This window comes from Choloepus didactylus, chromosome 24, assembly GCF_015220235.1.
Source record: "Choloepus didactylus isolate mChoDid1 chromosome 24, mChoDid1.pri, whole genome shotgun sequence".
In the NCBI taxonomy this organism is placed as follows: Eukaryota; Metazoa; Chordata; class Mammalia; order Pilosa; family Megalonychidae; genus Choloepus; species Choloepus didactylus.
In genome coordinates this window covers 25,109,591-25,127,212 of record NC_051330.1, presented here as the reverse complement: position 1 = coordinate 25,127,212, position 17,622 = coordinate 25,109,591, and the positions used below count along the sequence as shown (strand labels likewise).

The 17,622-nt window shown below is 37.9% G+C and overlaps 1 protein-coding gene across 1 annotated transcript in view; it reads left to right on the top strand.

Annotated features, from left to right (window-relative positions):
- The window catches only part of MTMR8 (myotubularin related protein 8), a 128,128-nt gene that overhangs the window by 37,044 nt on the left and 73,462 nt on the right, over nt 1-17,622 (top strand). Inside the window, exons 10-11 of the mRNA XM_037817828.1 lie at nt 3,478-3,678; nt 9,624-9,752. Coding sequence (XP_037673756.1) covers nt 3,478-3,678; nt 9,624-9,752 — 330 coding nt within the window. The remainder of the gene's footprint in view (nt 1-3,477; nt 3,679-9,623; nt 9,753-17,622) is intronic.

Below are 17,622 nucleotides of genomic sequence, written 5' to 3'. Positions count from 1 at the left end.
GTATACTATACTAGACACTGAGCTGGGACCAAAGGCAAATAAAATGTCAGTTTTACCCTCAAGGAGGTTACAATTCAGGTTATATTCTCCTCCATTGACGTGTATCCATTAATTTAATTTTATTGCCACTCTAGCTGTTTGGGTGCATGTTTGCCAACAAATATTGTCCAGGCAATATGCCAGGTATTGCAGAGACTGAGTTGAATCAGATATGATACCTTTCCCTTCTTTCAAAGAAAAGAAAATCAGTAATGACAATTTAGTATGATAAGAACTACAACAGAAGGTAAACATAAACAAAGGGAACTTACCTGTTCCAGGATAAAGAAGGCTTCCTGGAATAGGTGACATTTTAACTGAGCTTTAAAGTATAAGTAGGAATTATGTAGAAGAGGAGAAAGCATTCCAGACAGAATGTGTGTGAAACCATGGAGGCATTAAATAGGCTGACAAATTTGAGGAACTGCAAGCAATTCATTTTGGTGTATAAGGAGAGTAGAGCAAATGAGGCCAGGGAGAGTGGCCCACCAAGAAGCAGATCATTCAAGGCCTAGTTTTATAAGTTAAAGGATTTGAATGTTATTCTGTACACAGTAAAGATCTATTGAAGGACTTTGAACAGGGCAGTGATGAGATGGTCAGATGCATATTTTTGAAATATCCCTCTGGCAGCAGTGTGGAGAATTGAGACTGGAGGCAAGGGGATGGAGTAGAAGGCTATCAGAATTGGTGAGGGCCTAAAAAAAGACAGTATAAAAGAGACAAGGGATAGTCAGGAAATAGAATTGACAGAACCAGTAGATGAGAGAAAGCCTAGTAGAACTTGGAAGTTTCTGCCTTAGGTAGCTGGGTTTACTGAGATGGAGAATAAAGGATACAGGGCAGGCAGATGGTTTCCATTTTGGACTTGTTTGGCATGAGGCATCCAAGAGGAGATGTCCAATAGGGAGAATATTCAGTACTAATCTGGAGCTCATTAGTTCTGGATTGGAAGTAGAGGTTAGGGAGTTATTTGCATGTAAGTGAAGTTTAAACCATGGATTTGAATAAGATAACCAAAAAATTGTTTACACAGGATGTAGAGCCAAGGGACAGGGCAGAGTCCTGGATAAAAAGAACTTTATCTGAAAGTCTAGTGAAGAAAAAAGTCTGGGAAGGTGACTAAAATACTGACTAGTGAGGTAGGAATAAAACTAAGGAAAGTAAAGTAAAAAAATAAGAATCAAGTCGGCAGTGTCATATACCTAGGATAACCCTGTAAGATAAGTACAGGAAAGAGTCCATCAGCTTTGGCAATATAGGGTTTTAGTGATCCAGAGTGATAACCGGTTCAGTAAATTGGTGGAAGCAGAAGCCAAACTTCAGTGAATGGACGAGTGAGCAAGAGGTGAGGAAGTGGAATTTAAGTATGTAAATTTCTTTTTAAGACTCTTGGCTGTGAAGGGGGTAAAAAAGAAGGGGTGATGCCTAGAAAAAGTTATGTGTTTGAGGAAGAGTATTTCAAGACAGGAGAGATTTGAGCAGTTCCTTGTGCTGAAAAGAAAGAAGCATTAAAGAAGATAAGATTGATGATATGAAGGAGACAGTGGATTTTGGGTAGAATAAGGCTTCTCGGGAGGCAAGGAAGGGTGAAAATCGTAGTCCAAATGAAAATACTATCTTGAACTTATTGTAATGAAGAGCATGTCTTCTTTGGAGACTGGATGGAAAGACAGGCAGAGAAGAAGCTAAGTATGGGAGTTCAGAGGCAGAAGTTAAAGATATTTTTACTTGATAGCCTTGATCTTTCTCAGTGACACTGTAGACAGCGGTGTGAAGGAAGATGTGAAATGGGTTAGCAGTTTGAGAAGAGAGCTTAAAATTTTCAATAGCTATAACAGTAATGGGAAAATGGTGTTAAGGATATACATAAAGATTATTTGGGAGCAATTAAAGGTCCAGCTAAGTGTGGAGACTTAATTTTAAATCATGTCAATTTGCCTGGTTTTATAATTTTCTCAAGCAGCATCTATCAGCCAGAATGGGAAGCAGAGAACATAGCCTTTTGGGCTGATCTAGGTCTGGGTTTTAAAAGAGAATATGACAAAAAACACCTGAAAGTTGAAGAAAATAGGTGAGAAAAGTTGATTAGATAGACAATGGAGTCAAGGCTGGATAAGTAAGAAAGGGAAGCCAGTTGGAATCTGTTAGTTTGAGAGGTCCAGAGATGAAGGTTGGAGGAGGTAAGAAGATGAACCTGATGAAATATAATACACGGTGGACATAGTGGTATATTAAGATTAAGATTTCAAAGGTGGAGGAAGAACTTCTAGGTGAGTTCAAGAATCAGGCTGTGGCCACAGGTATGGGAGGCTGATGTGGAGTAGAGGTAAAGATCATTGAAGGTATTTGGATTTGAGTTAGTTAAAGAACCTGCTAAGCCAGTGTAGGTTGCCTACATTAACACCAAAGATACTTACGCATGATTGATGAGAGGCCTAGATAAAGGGTCAGACCTTGACACAGGAGTCAAATTCTTCAGAGAATGTGGGGAAGTGACTCAGAAATTGGAAAAGGCAATATTTGAGGTAGGGGACGAGAGTATAAGCTAAATGGTATAACTCATAATGGAAGTGCTTTTAAGAGAGTGAAAAAAGTAGTAGTCTAGAAGCAGCAGTAGGAGCAAGGAGAATGCTGATCACACCTCTCCCCTGTTTTAGCATTGTATGTGGAGAGTTAGGTAGTGACCAATCTTCATTTGGTTTGGGCTCCCAGAAGAGATGATTTTACTTGGTGAGTCAGGGTTGAGTTAAATCAGAAGGTAGTTTCACAGTAGAAACTTAGGATTCTGTGTTTGTTTCCAGTGGAACAGAGTTTCTAGGTGAAGGGTAGTGTTGGTAAAGAGGACTTCATGGGGTAGGAAACATTGAACAATTCTGGGATGAGGTTCATTCATTCATTTAAGAAATATTTACTAAATACCTTTTTTGTGCCAAGCACCATGCAGTAAACAACGTAGATATGGTCCTTGCTCACATACAGCATATACTCTAGAGCTATACTGTTCAATACAGTAGCCACTAGCAACCTGTGGCAATTTAAATTTAAATTTAAATTAAATAAAATTTAAAACGCAGTTCCTCAGTCACACTAGCCACCATTTCAAGTGATTAATAGTGAGTATCCAAATTGGACAGCATAGATACAGAATATTTCCATCATTGCAGAAAGTTCCATAGACAGCACTGCTCTAGAGAGTGTAGGAGAAAATAGAATAGTTAACCAAAGGACTTACAGGCTGATGGTAGTGAAGAAAACCAATGGCTAAGAAATCTGCTAAGATTAACCAGGTTTGAGATTCTGGCTGGCATTTTGCCATGAGGTGTTTCCTTGCTAATGCCAAAAGAGACAAAAGATGACCTTGTTATAGTCTATTCCAAACAGTGAAATGTCTGATGCTAACCCATGTCTTTCTTTACCTTTATTTATATCTCTCAGGTGTGGCCACCTAGATGGGGACTCTAAAGAAGTTTCCCCTATATTCACCCAGTTCCTAGACTGTATCTGGCAATCAATGGAACAGTGTCCCTGTGCCTTTGAGTTCCATGAAGATTTTCTGCTGGAGATCCATGACCATGTTTCCTCCTGCCAGTTTGGGAACTTCCTTGGAAACTGCCAGAAGGATCGGGAAGAGCTGAGGTGAATTCAGTTTGTGAGAAAACACTGGATTGGGGGGTGGGGTGTCACTGCAAAAGGAATGTACCCACCACCCTGAAACTGGGGCAATAGTTCAGGAAAGGGAAGGATATGATGACAATAAAAATAACTTGAAGCATAAAGCAAAGCACTCAGTGTTTGCATGGAGATCTCTAAGAACCTCAGATTCCTCATCTATGAAATAAGGATAATACATATCTTTCAGAACAATCATGAGGAGCCAATAGAACAATGGATCTGCAAAGGCTTTGTAAAGAATCAATTGTGTAGGTGTGAGCATTCATTATTTATAGTCCTATATCAGTTGTATCAGAGGTCACAAATTAGCGGCTCTTGTGCCAAACCCAGCTCAATAGTCATGTTTTGTTTGGTTTGTGAAGTATTTTTTTAAACTGTGACTTAGTTGCTGACCTATAAATAGCAAAAGATTTCCCATAAAAATACAGTTAAGGTTTTTTCCTAAGTAGAAGAGCCACTGTGCCAAGATATTCTCCAGAAAAATCAGGAATCTGGCAATACCAGACCTGTAATTAGCTAGAGCTGAACAGTAGCTGCTCTGCTTGGATGAGGAAAGTTCCCTCTTGTTTGCTACAGTCCTCACCACTCCCTACAGTTTATACTCAGCCCACTTTTAATGTTACTTGCCCAGCTCCTGTAGGCAATTGAATTTTACCCCCGAATTAAACCCTTACATCCCCACAATACACAAAATGTAAATACTTTTTCAGGTTAATGAGATAGAACACCTCCTTTCTTTAGAGAGAGAGAAAAAGAAATAAAACCCACTTCTGTTTCATTTCACAGCTCTTAGACTGTTGATTGAGTTAGCAGTTAGCCTAAGTTCTCAGGACTCTTGATGATGTAGCCTGGATGACATCACTTCTCTGATTTCATTTCCTTTTCAACCCAGCTAACAGTGATTAGTCTTTCTGCTGCAATAATTTTACTTTGTTGGTAGCTTTTATGTACATTTCTTTCTTTTTGCAACTAGATCTTTCTCCCTCCCTTAAATGCATTTAGATACATTCATTCTCTCTGACTTGCTTACCTATGCATTAAAATATTTTCCATATTCTTTCTTACACTTCTTAAAATGAGGCTAATATATCCAGGACACAATTCCCACACAAATCTGAATCTCCATGTAAAAATACAAAAGTTGAATATTTTAACATATAGTTAAAATAATGATTATTTAACACAAGAAGAAGCACCATTTGTTGATGAAAGGAAAAGCATGGACTTGAGACCTGGATTCAAACTTTGGCTCTGCAACCTACTAGCTATGTCAACTTCAGCAAATGACATATTTTTCTTGAGTCTCCTTTTCTTTTTAGTAATTTTAGGGTAAAACCCCTCACAGGTTTTGTTATGAAAATGTAATGAGGTGTTTTAGATAAAGAGACTGGAACAGTATTAAACACATAGTAAATACTCAATAAATATTAATTACCTTGCCTATACTGGTTTCTTCTTTTCTGTTGGTAGCCAACAACAGGTTAAAAAGATGGATATGCAGAATCTTTGGCCCCACTGAAGCGGTCTGAGGATTGTAAAAGTTACAAGAACACAATTAGTTTCTGCCACCCATACTAGTCCTCTTTGTTCTCCTCTTTGAGCTTTCTTCAACACATTGTGTACAAGGTCCTTCTAATACATGGTTGAAAGACAACTCTCATTGGGGACCAGTAAATCCCAGGATTTGGAGGCTGATTAAGGGGATTACTTGCTGGGTGAGCAAGTTCCTCATGGCATGGTCTCAACTAAGATATAAGAATCAGTCTTGCAGTATAATTGTCATAATCTTTAGCTGCCTGCCTGGGATAACTCATGAATTTTGCTAATATAAATTGTCAATTGTTTTTCACTGTCTTTGGCCTTCTGAGGGAGGAGAAGTTGACTTTAAATGAAATGAAATATAGAACCAGCCAGAAATTCATCTTCTGGGACTTCTATCTCTTAACAGATTTTTTAAAAGATTTGTTTTTAAATCCCAGAATTTTTGAGGGAGGCAGTGGAAGATGGCGGAGTGGTGAGGAGCAGAATTTCATCTCTCCCCTAGAGCAACTGGCAATTACCCAAGAACTATATGAAACAGTGTTTTCGGGGTCTCTAGTAACCAGTCACACATTGGACACAAGTTTGAAATTGGAGGAAAAGCTGAGATCGCAGCGAACATTGTTAGTTCCCCGGACCAGGGGTCTGGCGCCCCTCCCCACCCAGACCTCATAGACTGTCTTGCTGCCGGCTCCCTGAAAGGGGGGGAAAAAAAAACAGCAATCTGCTGAGGGCAAGAAGGGAGGCTCACCCCAGCCTCAACTGCAGAATTAACAAATTAATTAGCTAACTTTGGGAGCTGGGGTGCTAAAGAGGGGCTGGGCTCCGAGAAGTGGGGGCACGTAAAAGCGGGCACCCATTCCCAGACTCCAAAAAGCCATCCACCTCCCCCCCCCCCCACATTTTGTCCCTTCTGGCATCTCACTGATCCCTTATCTTTTTGCATTTCAGTAGCCCCCAGCAGGGGTGGAACTGAAGTGGTTGGAGAGTAATTATTAGACAATAGCCCAAAGCATATCTTTAAATGCTCTATTCTGACACTGACAAAACTTCCAGGCTGGGGAAAGACTTTTAAAAGAGACTCTTTTTTTTTTTCCGTTTTTCTTTTTCTTGATTTCTTTTCTACTTTCTTTTTTTTTTTAATCCAGAAGTAATATATGTGGTTATTTTCTATCGGAAAGCCCAGGTTGAGGGACTAGGCTGGGCTTGGGGGAGACAGAGTACCCACAGTGTCTTTGAATTCCGTATTCACTACTGAAGGTCTCCACCCACGTCTTTAATTGGCAACTCAGGCTGACCAAGGTATCTACCTGGAGAGGCCCCAAAGAGGAGAGAGAAGGGAATAGTGCCCCTGAGAGACAACTGGAGTTCTGAGGATTGGGAGAGTGGAGGGAGGTCCGGCTCAACTGGCAGTCCTCCTTCTGGGAATTCAGACCCCAGAGGCTAGAATTCAGATACCAGCTTCAGTCAGCCACGCCCCTGACAGGATCAGGGTCACCAGGAGAACTAACGGCTCCATAACTCCTTACACTGGTGGGGGAGCTGTGCGCTGGCCAGTGCCACCTGCTGGACAGGAGAGGAAAAGCACCAATTCTAAAGGCCTCATAGGAGGGTCTCATTCTCAGGAAAACTCCATACCCTCCCAATGAGACCTGGGCCTCACTAGACTGGGAAAATCTGACTAGGGTCGACCATATCTGAGGAGACCCACTCACAAAAAGGTTACGTAGAGGCAGAGCAAGAAACAGAAAAAAAACAAGAGGGGAAAAATTCTGATCAACTAAATAGAACCTAAGTTAGAGGTCTAGAATAAGTTGAACTGAATAACAGAGGCCAGGGAACAAAGCCAACCAACAAGAAAAACACAAGGTAAAAGACAGAAAACAAGCTCCAAAATAAACTAATCAAGAAAATCAGATGCATAGACAACTTAAGATAACAAGCCATACCAGGAAATATGAAAACATGGACCAGCCAAAGGAACAAACTAATAGCTCAGCTGAGACACAGGAGTGGAGACAACTAATGTTAAATTTGATGAAATGAAGGAAGATATAGCAAAAGAGCTGAAGGATATAAAGAAGACACTGGCTGACCATAAAGAAGAATTCATAAACTTAAAAAAACAAATGGCAGAACTCATGGGAATGAAGGCCACAATGGAGGAGATGAAAAACACAATGGAGGGACACAACAGTAGATTTGAACAGGCAGAAGAAAGGATAAGTGAACTGGAAGACAGGTCATTAGAATTCATACACACAAAAGAACAGATGGTGAAAAAAATGGAAAAATATGAGCAGGGTCTTAGGGAGCTAAGTGACAACATGAAACACACAAATATACGTGCTATGGGTATCCCAGAAGGAGAAGAGAGGGGAAAAGGGGCAGAAAGAGTAATAGAAGACATATTCATTGAAAATTTCCCAACTCTTATAAAAGACAGAAAATTAGAGATTCAAGAAGTACAACATACCCCAAATAGAGTAGATCCCAATAGACCTACTCCAAGACACTTACTGGTCAGATTGTCCAATGTCAAAGACAAAGAGAGGATTCTGAAAGCAGCAAGAGAAAAGCCATCCATCACATACAAGGGAAGGTCAATAAGACTATGTACAGATTTCTCTGCAGAAACCATGGAGGCAAGAAGACAGTGGCATGATATATTTAAGATACTGAAAGAGAAAAACTGCCAACCAAGAATTCTACATCCAGCAAAACTTTCCTTCAAAATGAGGGAGAGATTAAAACATTTTCAGACAAACAGACAATGAGAGAGTTTGTGAATAAGAGACTGGCACTACAAGAAATACTAAAGGGAGTGCTACAGGCTGATAGGAAAAGACAGGAGAGAGAGAGTTGGAGACGAGTGCAGAAATGAAGATTATCAGGAAAGGTAAAAGGAGAGGAAAAAATAAGATGTGACATATAAATTCCAAAAAACAAAATGGTAGTAAAAAGTACTGTCCTTACAGTAATAACACTAAATGTAAATGGATTAAACTCCCCAATAAAAAGACACAGACTGGCAGAATGGATTAAAAAACAGGACCCATCTATAGGCTGTCTACAAGAAACTCGCTTTAGACACAAGGACAAACAGACTGAAAGTGAAAGGTTGAAAAAAGATATTTCATGCAAACAACAACCAGAAAAAAGTGAGAGTAGCTATATTAATATCAGACAAGTTAGACTTCAGAAGAGAAACAATTAAAAGAGACAAAGAAGGACACAATATGTTAATAAAAGGGCCAATTCATCAAGAAAACATAACAGTCATAAATATTTATGCACCAAACCAGAATGCCCCAAAATTCATGAGGCAAACACTGCGATCACTGAAAGGAGAAATAGATACCTCTACAATAATAGTTGGAGACTTCAATACACCACTCTCATCAATGGATAGAACATCCAGACAGAGGATCACTAAAGAAACAGAGATGTTGAATTGTATGATAAATGAACTAGACTTGACAGACATTTATAGAACACTACATCCAACAACAGCAGGATACACTTTTTTCTCAAGTGCTCATGGAACATTCTCTAGGATAGACCACAAAGCAAGTCTCAACAAATTTAAAAATATTGATATTATACAAAACACTTTCTCAGACCACAATGGAATGAAGTTGGAAATAAATAAAAGACAGAAGGTCATAAAATTCACAAACATATGGAGGCTAAACAACACCCTCTTAGAAAACCAGTGGGCAAAGGAAGAAATTACAAGTGAAATTAGTAAATACCTCGAGACAAATGACAATGAAAACACAACTTATCAAAACTTATGGGATGCAGCAAAGGTGGTGCTGAGAGGGAAATTTATTGCCCTAAATGCCTATATTAAGAGAGAAGAGAGAGCAAAAATTGAAGAGTTAACTGCTCACCTGGAGGAATCAGAGAAAGAACAGCAAACTAACCTCAAAGCAAGCAGAAGGGAAAAAATAAATCCCAGAATTTTTAAACTGGAAAGATCATCAGTTCATAGACTCCTAGATATGGAAGAGACCTTAGAGACCAGATTGTACAGATGAGGAAACAGGCCCAAAGAGGAAAGGACTTTGCCAAGATGACACAGCTACTTCTCAGCAGAGACTGGACCTAGAAATGCCTGCTTTCCAATATGGAACTGTTTCTAACCTCTTATTCCTTTTAAAGATGGATAAATTGAAACACAGAAAATTCATTACTCTATCAACATTCATTGCCACTTATTTCCATCTTCTATCATATCTTATCCCACTCTCTTGAGTTGGGGTATTTAATACTAAAATTTGGTCAATTGTCAAGTTCAACAGGATTGTTAGATTACTTGGGCTCACTGCTTTTAATTTTTTTTCTTTGTTTTTCTTTTCTAACAGAGTCTATGAAAAAACCCATTCAGTGTGTCCTTTCTTGGTTCAGAGAAAGCAGGACTTTAAGAACCCTCTCTACAAAGGCTTCACTATGTATGGGATGCTCAAACCTAGTATTGTGCCCTACCATACTAAGTTGGTCCCTCCTGTATTTTTTTTTAATTTATTCTGTTTATATGTATACATATATATATATAACAAAATTTCCCATTTTAACCATTTATAACTAAAGTTTTGGGTGATATTAATTATATTCCTAATTTTGTGCTACCTTTCATGATCCCAACCAGAAATTTTGTACCTATTAAGCAATAACTTCTCATTCCTTCCTACTCCCATCCCCTGGTAACTTCCAATCTACTTTCTGTCTCAATTAACTTGCTTATTTTAGATATGTTATATAATTGGAGTCATGAAATGTTAGGGCTTTTATGTCTGACTTATTTCATTCAGCATAATGTTTTCATGATTCATCATGTTGAAGCGTGTTTCAAAACGTCATTCCATTTTATATCGGAATAATATTCCCATGTGTATATATATTACATTTTATTTTTCCATCCATTATTTTCACCTTTTGGCTATTGTGAATAATGATGCTATGAATATTAGTGTACAAGTATATGTTTGAATGCCTGCTTTCATTTATTTTGGGTATATATCTGGAAGTGGAATTTCTGAGTCATATGCGTTATTCTATGTTTAAATTTTTTGAGGAGCCACCAAACTGCTTTCCACAATGATTGCACAATTTTACATTCCCACTAACAATGTACAAGTCTTCCCATTTCTCTACATCCTTTCCAACAGTTATTTCCAGTTTTTAAATAATAGCCATCCTAGTCGGTATGAAGTAGTATCAAATTTTGATTTTTATTTACATTTCCCTGATTGATAATTTTGAATATCTTTTCATGGGGATTGTTTTGGCTTGCTAAAGCTGCCAGAATGCAATATACCAGAAATGAATTGACTTTTACAATGAGGGTTCATTAATTCACAAATTTACAGCTCTAAGGCCATGAAAATGCCCCAATTAAGGCATCAACAGGATGATACCTTCTCTGAAGAAAGGCTGATGGCATCTGGGGTTCCTCTGTCATGTGGGATGGCACATGGCTAGAGTCTAAATCCCGGGTTTAGCTTCTGGCTTCCTTGATTTTCTCCAAAATGTCTCTGGGCTTCTGTCTTAGCTTTTCTCAGTTTCTATGGATCCTCCTTGCTTCTCCCAAGGAAAAACTCTAGATTACATATCTTAACTTCTCTCTTCTCTCTTAAAAATGTCTCTGCCTTTTATACTTTCATAGAGAACTCCAGCAAGAGGATTAAGACCCACCTTGAATGGGTGGGGTCACACCTCCATATAAACAACCTAATTAAAATTTCCCACCCACAATAGGTCTGTCCTCACAAGATTGGATTAAAAGAAGATAATCTTTTCTGGAAGTACATAAGAGATCCAAACCAGCACAGGGATATTGGCCATTTGTATATCTTTTTTTTGGATAAATGTCTATACAAATCCTTTGACATTTTTAAATTGGGTTTTTGTTTTATTGTTGTTGAGTTGTAGCAGTTCTTTCTATATTCTGAATATTAAACCTTTATCATATATATGATTTGCTACTATTTTCTAGCATTCTGCAGGTAGTACATTCACTTTCTTAACAACATCCATTGAGGCACAAAAGTGTTTTATATTCATAAAGTCCATTTTATCATTATTTTTTCTTTTGTTGCTCGTACTTTGTTGTTTTGACTAAGAAATCGGTGCCAAATCCAAGGTAATAAAGGTTTCCTCCTATATTATCTTCCAGGAGTTTTATGGTGTTAGCTCTTATTTTTAGGTCTTTAATCAATTTTGAGATAAATTTTGTATGTGGTGTGAAGTAGGAACCCAATTTCATTCCTTTGCATGTGGATAACCAGTTTTCCCAGCACCAACTGTTAAAGAGACCATTCTTTCCTCATTTATTATACTTGGAACCCTTGACAAAAATCAGATGGTCGTAGATCTATGGGTTCATTTCTGACCTCTCGATTCTATTCCTTTGAGATATATATATCTGCCACTACCTCACTGTTTTGATTATAGTGGCTTTGAAGTAAGTTTTGAGATCAGAAAGTGTGAATCCTCAAACTTTGTTCTTCTTTTACAAGATTGTTTTGGCTCTTTGGGGACCCTTGCAATTCCAGAGAATTTCATAATCAGCTTTTCTATACCTGCACATAAAAATGCTACTGGGGTTTTGATAGGGATGACGATCATTAGGGGGGTAGTATTGGCATCTTAGCAATATTAAGTCTTCTAATCCATGAATGCAAGATGTCTTGACATTTACTTAGGTGTTCCTTAATGTCAGTATAGAAGATTTCACCTCTGTTAAATTTATTCCTAGATATTTTATTCTTTAACATGCTGTGCTGATTTGGATCTGTTATGTACCCCATAAAGGACCATGTTCTTTTTATGCAATCTTGTGGGAGCAGACCTATCTTGGGTGGGACCTTTTGATTAGATCATTTCCATGGAGATGTGAACCTGCCTATTCAAGGAGGGTCTTAATTCTTTACTGGAGTCCTTTAAGAGCACTCTACAGAGAGAGAGCACTCAGAGAAGCTGAGAGAGACATTTTGGAGAGAAGCTAAGATATGTAATCCAGAGTTTGCCCCCAGAGAGAAGCAAGGAGGACCCACAGGAGCCAAGAGAAGCTAAGAGAGATGCTTAGACAGAAACTTCCTGGGAGAAACAAACAGAGACCTGAGAGAAGCTAAGAGAATCCTAAAAACATTTTGTAGAAAACCATGGAAACTGGAAGCTAAAGCTGGAAGAGAACCAGCAGACTCCAGCCATGTGCCTTCCAATGTGACAGAGGAAACCCAGATGCCATCAGCATTTCTTCAGAGAAGGTATCATCCTGTTGATGCCTTAATTGGGACATTTTCATGGCCTTAGAGCTGTAAATTTGTGAACTAATAAACTCCCATTGTAAAAGCCAAACCATTTCTGGTATATTGCATTCCAGCAGCTTTAACAAACTAGAACAGATGCTATTGTAAATGGAATTGTTTTTGCAATTTCCATTTCAGATTGTAATTGCTGGTGTGTCAAAACACAACTGATATTTGAGTGGTATACTGTATAACCTGCTTGAATTTGCTTATTAGCTCTACTTTATTTCTTACAGATTCTTTGGGATTTTCTATATATAGGATCATGTCATCTATAAATGAGATAGTGTTACTTCTTCCTTTCCAATTGTGATGAATTTTATTTCTTTTTCTTGCCTAATTGCTTCACTAGAACTTCCCATACAATGGTAAATATCAGTGGTAAAAGTGGGCATCTTTGACTTATTCCTGATTTTAGGGAGAAAGCTTTCCATCCTTTACATATGAGTATAGTTAGCTGTAGGATTTTCATAAATGCCCTTTATTATGTTGAGGAAGTCCCCAATTTTTCCTATTTTTCTTAGTGTTTTTGTCACGAAAGGATGTCAGGTTTTGTCAAACTGCTTTTTTATCTCAATTGAGATGATCATGTTTTTTTTTTTTCCTTCATTCTATTAATGTGGTATATTACACTGATTGATTTTCTTATGTTGAACCACCTTTGCATTCCTGGGATAAATCCCACTTGGTCATTGTTTTGGCTTGCTAAAGCTGCCAAAATGCAATGTACCAGAAATGGATTGGCTTTTTCGATGGGGATTTATTAGTTCACAAATTTACAGTTCTAAGGCCATGAAAATGTCCCAATTAAGGCATCAACAGGATGATACCTTCTCTGAAGAAAGGCTCATGGCATCCAGGGTTCCTCTGTCACATGGGAACACACGTGGCTGGCTTTGCTGAACCTTCTCTCCTGGGTTTAGCTTCTGGTTTCAGTGGCTTTCTCCAAAATGTTTGGGGCTTCTGTCTCAGCTCCTATACACCCTTGCTTGATTCTCCTGGGAGCAAACTCTGGATTACATACCTTAGTTTCTCTACAAAAATGTCTCTCTCAGCTTCTCTGAGCTCTCTTTCTCTGTGAGCTCTCTTAAAGGACTCCAGTAAAGGATTAAGACCTACCTTGAATAGACAGATTCACATCTCCATGGAAACAATCTAATCAAAAAGTCCCACTCACAATAGGTATGCCCCCACAAGAGTGGATTAAAAGAACATAGTCTTTTATGGGGTAAATAACAGAATCAAACCAGCACAGTCATCGTGTATAATCTATTTAATATTCTGTTGGATTTGGTTGCTAGTATTTTGTTGAGGATTTTGGAATCTATATTCCTGAAGGATTTTCTTCTGTAGTCTTCTGATGTGTATATTCTGACTTTGGTATGACGGTAATGCTGGTCTCATAGTAGCAGTTAGGAAGTGTTCCCTTCTAATTTTTCTTAGAGAAGTTGCGATTTTACAGAACAATCATGCATAAAATATAGGATTACCATACACCACCAGCCCACCAACAGCTTGCATTCATGTGAAAAAAATTTGTTATGACTGATGATAGCACTTTTTTGTAATTGTACTATTTTTTAACAGTAGTTACCATCGTTAAAATTGATGAAAGATTATTAAACTAGTGGTATTGACTATCCACCATGGTTTAATTAGGCGTATTTTTCCCCATATGCCACCCTATTGTGAACACCTTTTATTATTGTTGTACATTTATTATAATTCATGAAAGAACATTCTCAGACTTGCACTATTAACAGTAGTCCATCATCTACAGTAAGGTTCACTGTGTTAAACAGTCCTATGTTTTATCATTTAATTTTTATTCTGGTAACATATTCAACCTGAAGTTTCCCCCGTTAACCACATTCATCTGTATAACTCAGTGCTGTTATATATTCTCAATAATGTGCTACATTATATATTCTCAATAATGTGCTACCTTCACCACCATCCATTTACAACCCTTTACCTAATAGAAGTTCTATACAAAGTAAGCATCAACTCCCCATTCCCTTACCCCAGTCTGTCCACTGGTAACCTATATTCTAAATTCTAACTCTATGAGTGTTCCAGTTTACTAAAGCTGCCATTATGCAAAATACCAGAAATGGATTGGCTTTTATAAAGGGGATTTATTAGGTTACAAATTTACAGTTTTAAGGCCATAAAAGTGTCCAAACTAAGGCATCAACAAGAGGATACCTTCACTGAAGAAAGGCCACTGGCATCTGGAACACCTCTGTCAGCTGGGAAGGCATGTGGCTGGTGTCTGCTGATCCTTTGCTCCCAGGTTGTGGTTTCAAAATGGCTTTCTCCAAAAGGTCTCTGGGCTTCTGTCTCCTTGTTTCTCTCTCTCAACTCCTGTGCATTCTTGCTTGTTCTCCCAGGGCATTTCTCTCCAAGCATCTGGGGGTCCTCTCTTAGCTTTTCTGGGGCAAACTCTGGACTTCATTTCTTAGCTTAGCATCTCCAAACAATTTTATGTCTGCATCTCCAAGCATCTCTCCTAAGGACTGCAATGAACTAATTAAGAGCCACTTTGAATGGGTGGGATCACATCTCCATGGAAATAATCTAATCAAAAGGTCTCACCCTCAATTGGGTGTGTCATGTTTCTATGGAAACAGTCTAATCAAAAGGTCCCACCCATAATAAGTCTGCACCCACAAGGTTGGATTAAAAGAACATGGCTTTTTGGGGGGGGGGCATAATAGATTCAAACCAGTACAATGAGATCACAAACTATTTGTCCTTTTGTGTTTGGCTTATTTCACTCAGCATAATGTCCTCAAGGTTCATTCATGTCACAAGCATCATGAATTCATTCCTTTTAATGGCTGAGTAATATTCCAATTTCCATTCATATCTGTTATCAGGAAATATGTCTATTTCGTGTTCAATTGTATTCTCACTCTTACAGGAATTAAAGATTAGAATTGTATATTGAGGATACAGTACTACTGGGTTTTGCATTTACCTCTTTCTTTACTCTTACTGATAATCTTCATTTCTTCACCATACTCCAAGCCACTCTCTCCTGTCTTTTCTTTTCAACCTACAGAACTCCCTTTAGTAATTCCTGTAAGGCAGTGTTTTGTTAATGAACTCTCTCAGTTTCTGTTCTATCTGTGAATATTTTAAACTGTCCTGCATTTCTGAAGGACAATTTTGCTGGATAAAGAATTTTGGGCTGGAAGTTTTTCTCTTTCAGTATCTTAAATATATCTTACCACTGCCTTTTTGCCTGCATGGTTTCTGATGAGAAATCTGAACTTAGTCTTATTGAGGGTCCCTTTTATTTAATGAATCGCTTTTCTCTTGCTGCTTTCAGAATTCTCTCCTTATCTTTGGCACTTGACATTCTGATTAGTATGTGTCTCAGAGCAGGTCTAATAGAATTCTGTTTGGAGTACTGTGTACTTCTTGGACATGTATATTTATGTTTTTCATAAGGGTGGGAATATTGTCTGCCATTATTTCCTCAAATATTCTTTCTGCCCCTTTTCTCTTCTCTTCTCCTTCTGATATACCCAGGACATGTGTGTTTTTGTGTTTTGTGCTGTAACTCAACTCACTGAGACACTGCTCAATTTTTTTCTATTCTTTTTTCTGTCTGTTCTTGACTCTATGATTTTAATTATCCCATCTTGTAGTTTGCCATTTTTTCTTCCATCTGTTCAAATCTGCTGTTATATGCCTTTAGTGTATTTTTAGTCTCTTCCATGTGCCTTTCCTTCCCATAAGTTCTGTTAAGTTTCTGTTTGTACTCTCAAGATCTTGTTTTTGCTCACACATTGTGTTCTTAATATCCTTTATCTCTTTATGTATATGTTCCTCATCTCCTTGAATTGATCATGGAGACTTATTTGAACTTCTTTAATTATTTTTTCAAACTCTATGTCTCCCCTGAATTTTTTCTTGTTCCCTTTACTGAGCCATATCTTCCTGTTTCTTTTTATGCATGTAATTTTTTTCCTTCTAATATCTAGGCATCTGCTTATCTTTATGAGTTAACTCTGAAGGTCAGTTTCTCCCTCTTGTCTAGGGTTTTATTGTTGATTGACTTTGTGTTAAGGCTCTAATTTGATGCTTGGTCAACTTATTCCAGAACTTTAGAGTAGGCCATATTTAACTGATCAGATTTTCTCAGCTCTTCTTCATCTGATTCTTGCCCTGGATTTGTGGTACAGTTTTTAAGGCTATACTTTTTGTGTAATCGTTTCACCTCCAGGAGAAAGCTTCCTTTCCTCTGTCCCTTCTCTAGGAATCTGAATCTGTTCTGTTTGTTTATGTGTAGAATGTTCTCCTCAGCTGTTGGGAGGTTTTTTATTACTGATTCAGTCTCTTTACCTGTTATAGGATATTTGGCATCTTCTCTTTATTCTTGCCCATTTTTTTTCATTTACTCGTATTTGTGAACTTCCAGTTTTCATTCTGTTATTAATTTCTAGCTTCATTCCATTGTGTTTCAACAAGATGCTTTGTATGAATCTGATGTCTTCAGAGAAGATGCCTTGTGTAATTTCAATGTTTTTAAATTTATTGAGGATTGTTTTGTGACCTATTATATTGTTTTCCCTAGAGAATGTGCACTTATATAGAATGTGTATTCTGCTTTTCTTGTGCAGAGCATTCTATATATGTCTGTTAGGTCTAGTTGTTTGATAGTATTGTTCAAGTCCTCTGTTTCTGTATTGATCTTCTGTGTAGATGTTCTATCCATTATTAAAATTGCTGTGTTGAAGTCTTGCACATATTGTTGTAGAACTGCCCATTTTCCTTTCAAATCTGTCAGTGTTTGCTTCTTGTATTTTGGAGCTCTGTTATTGGGTGTATGTATATGTATATTTGTTATATTTGGTTATATTTTCTTGATGGACTGAATCTTCCTTTGTCTTTGTCTCTTGTTAGAGTTTTTTACGTAAAGTCTATTTGTCTGATATTAGTGTAGCCATGCTTGCTCTCTTGGTTACTATTTGCATGGAATACCTTTTTCCAACCTTTTGCTTTCAACCTCCTTGTGTCCATGGGTCTAAGGTGAGTCTCT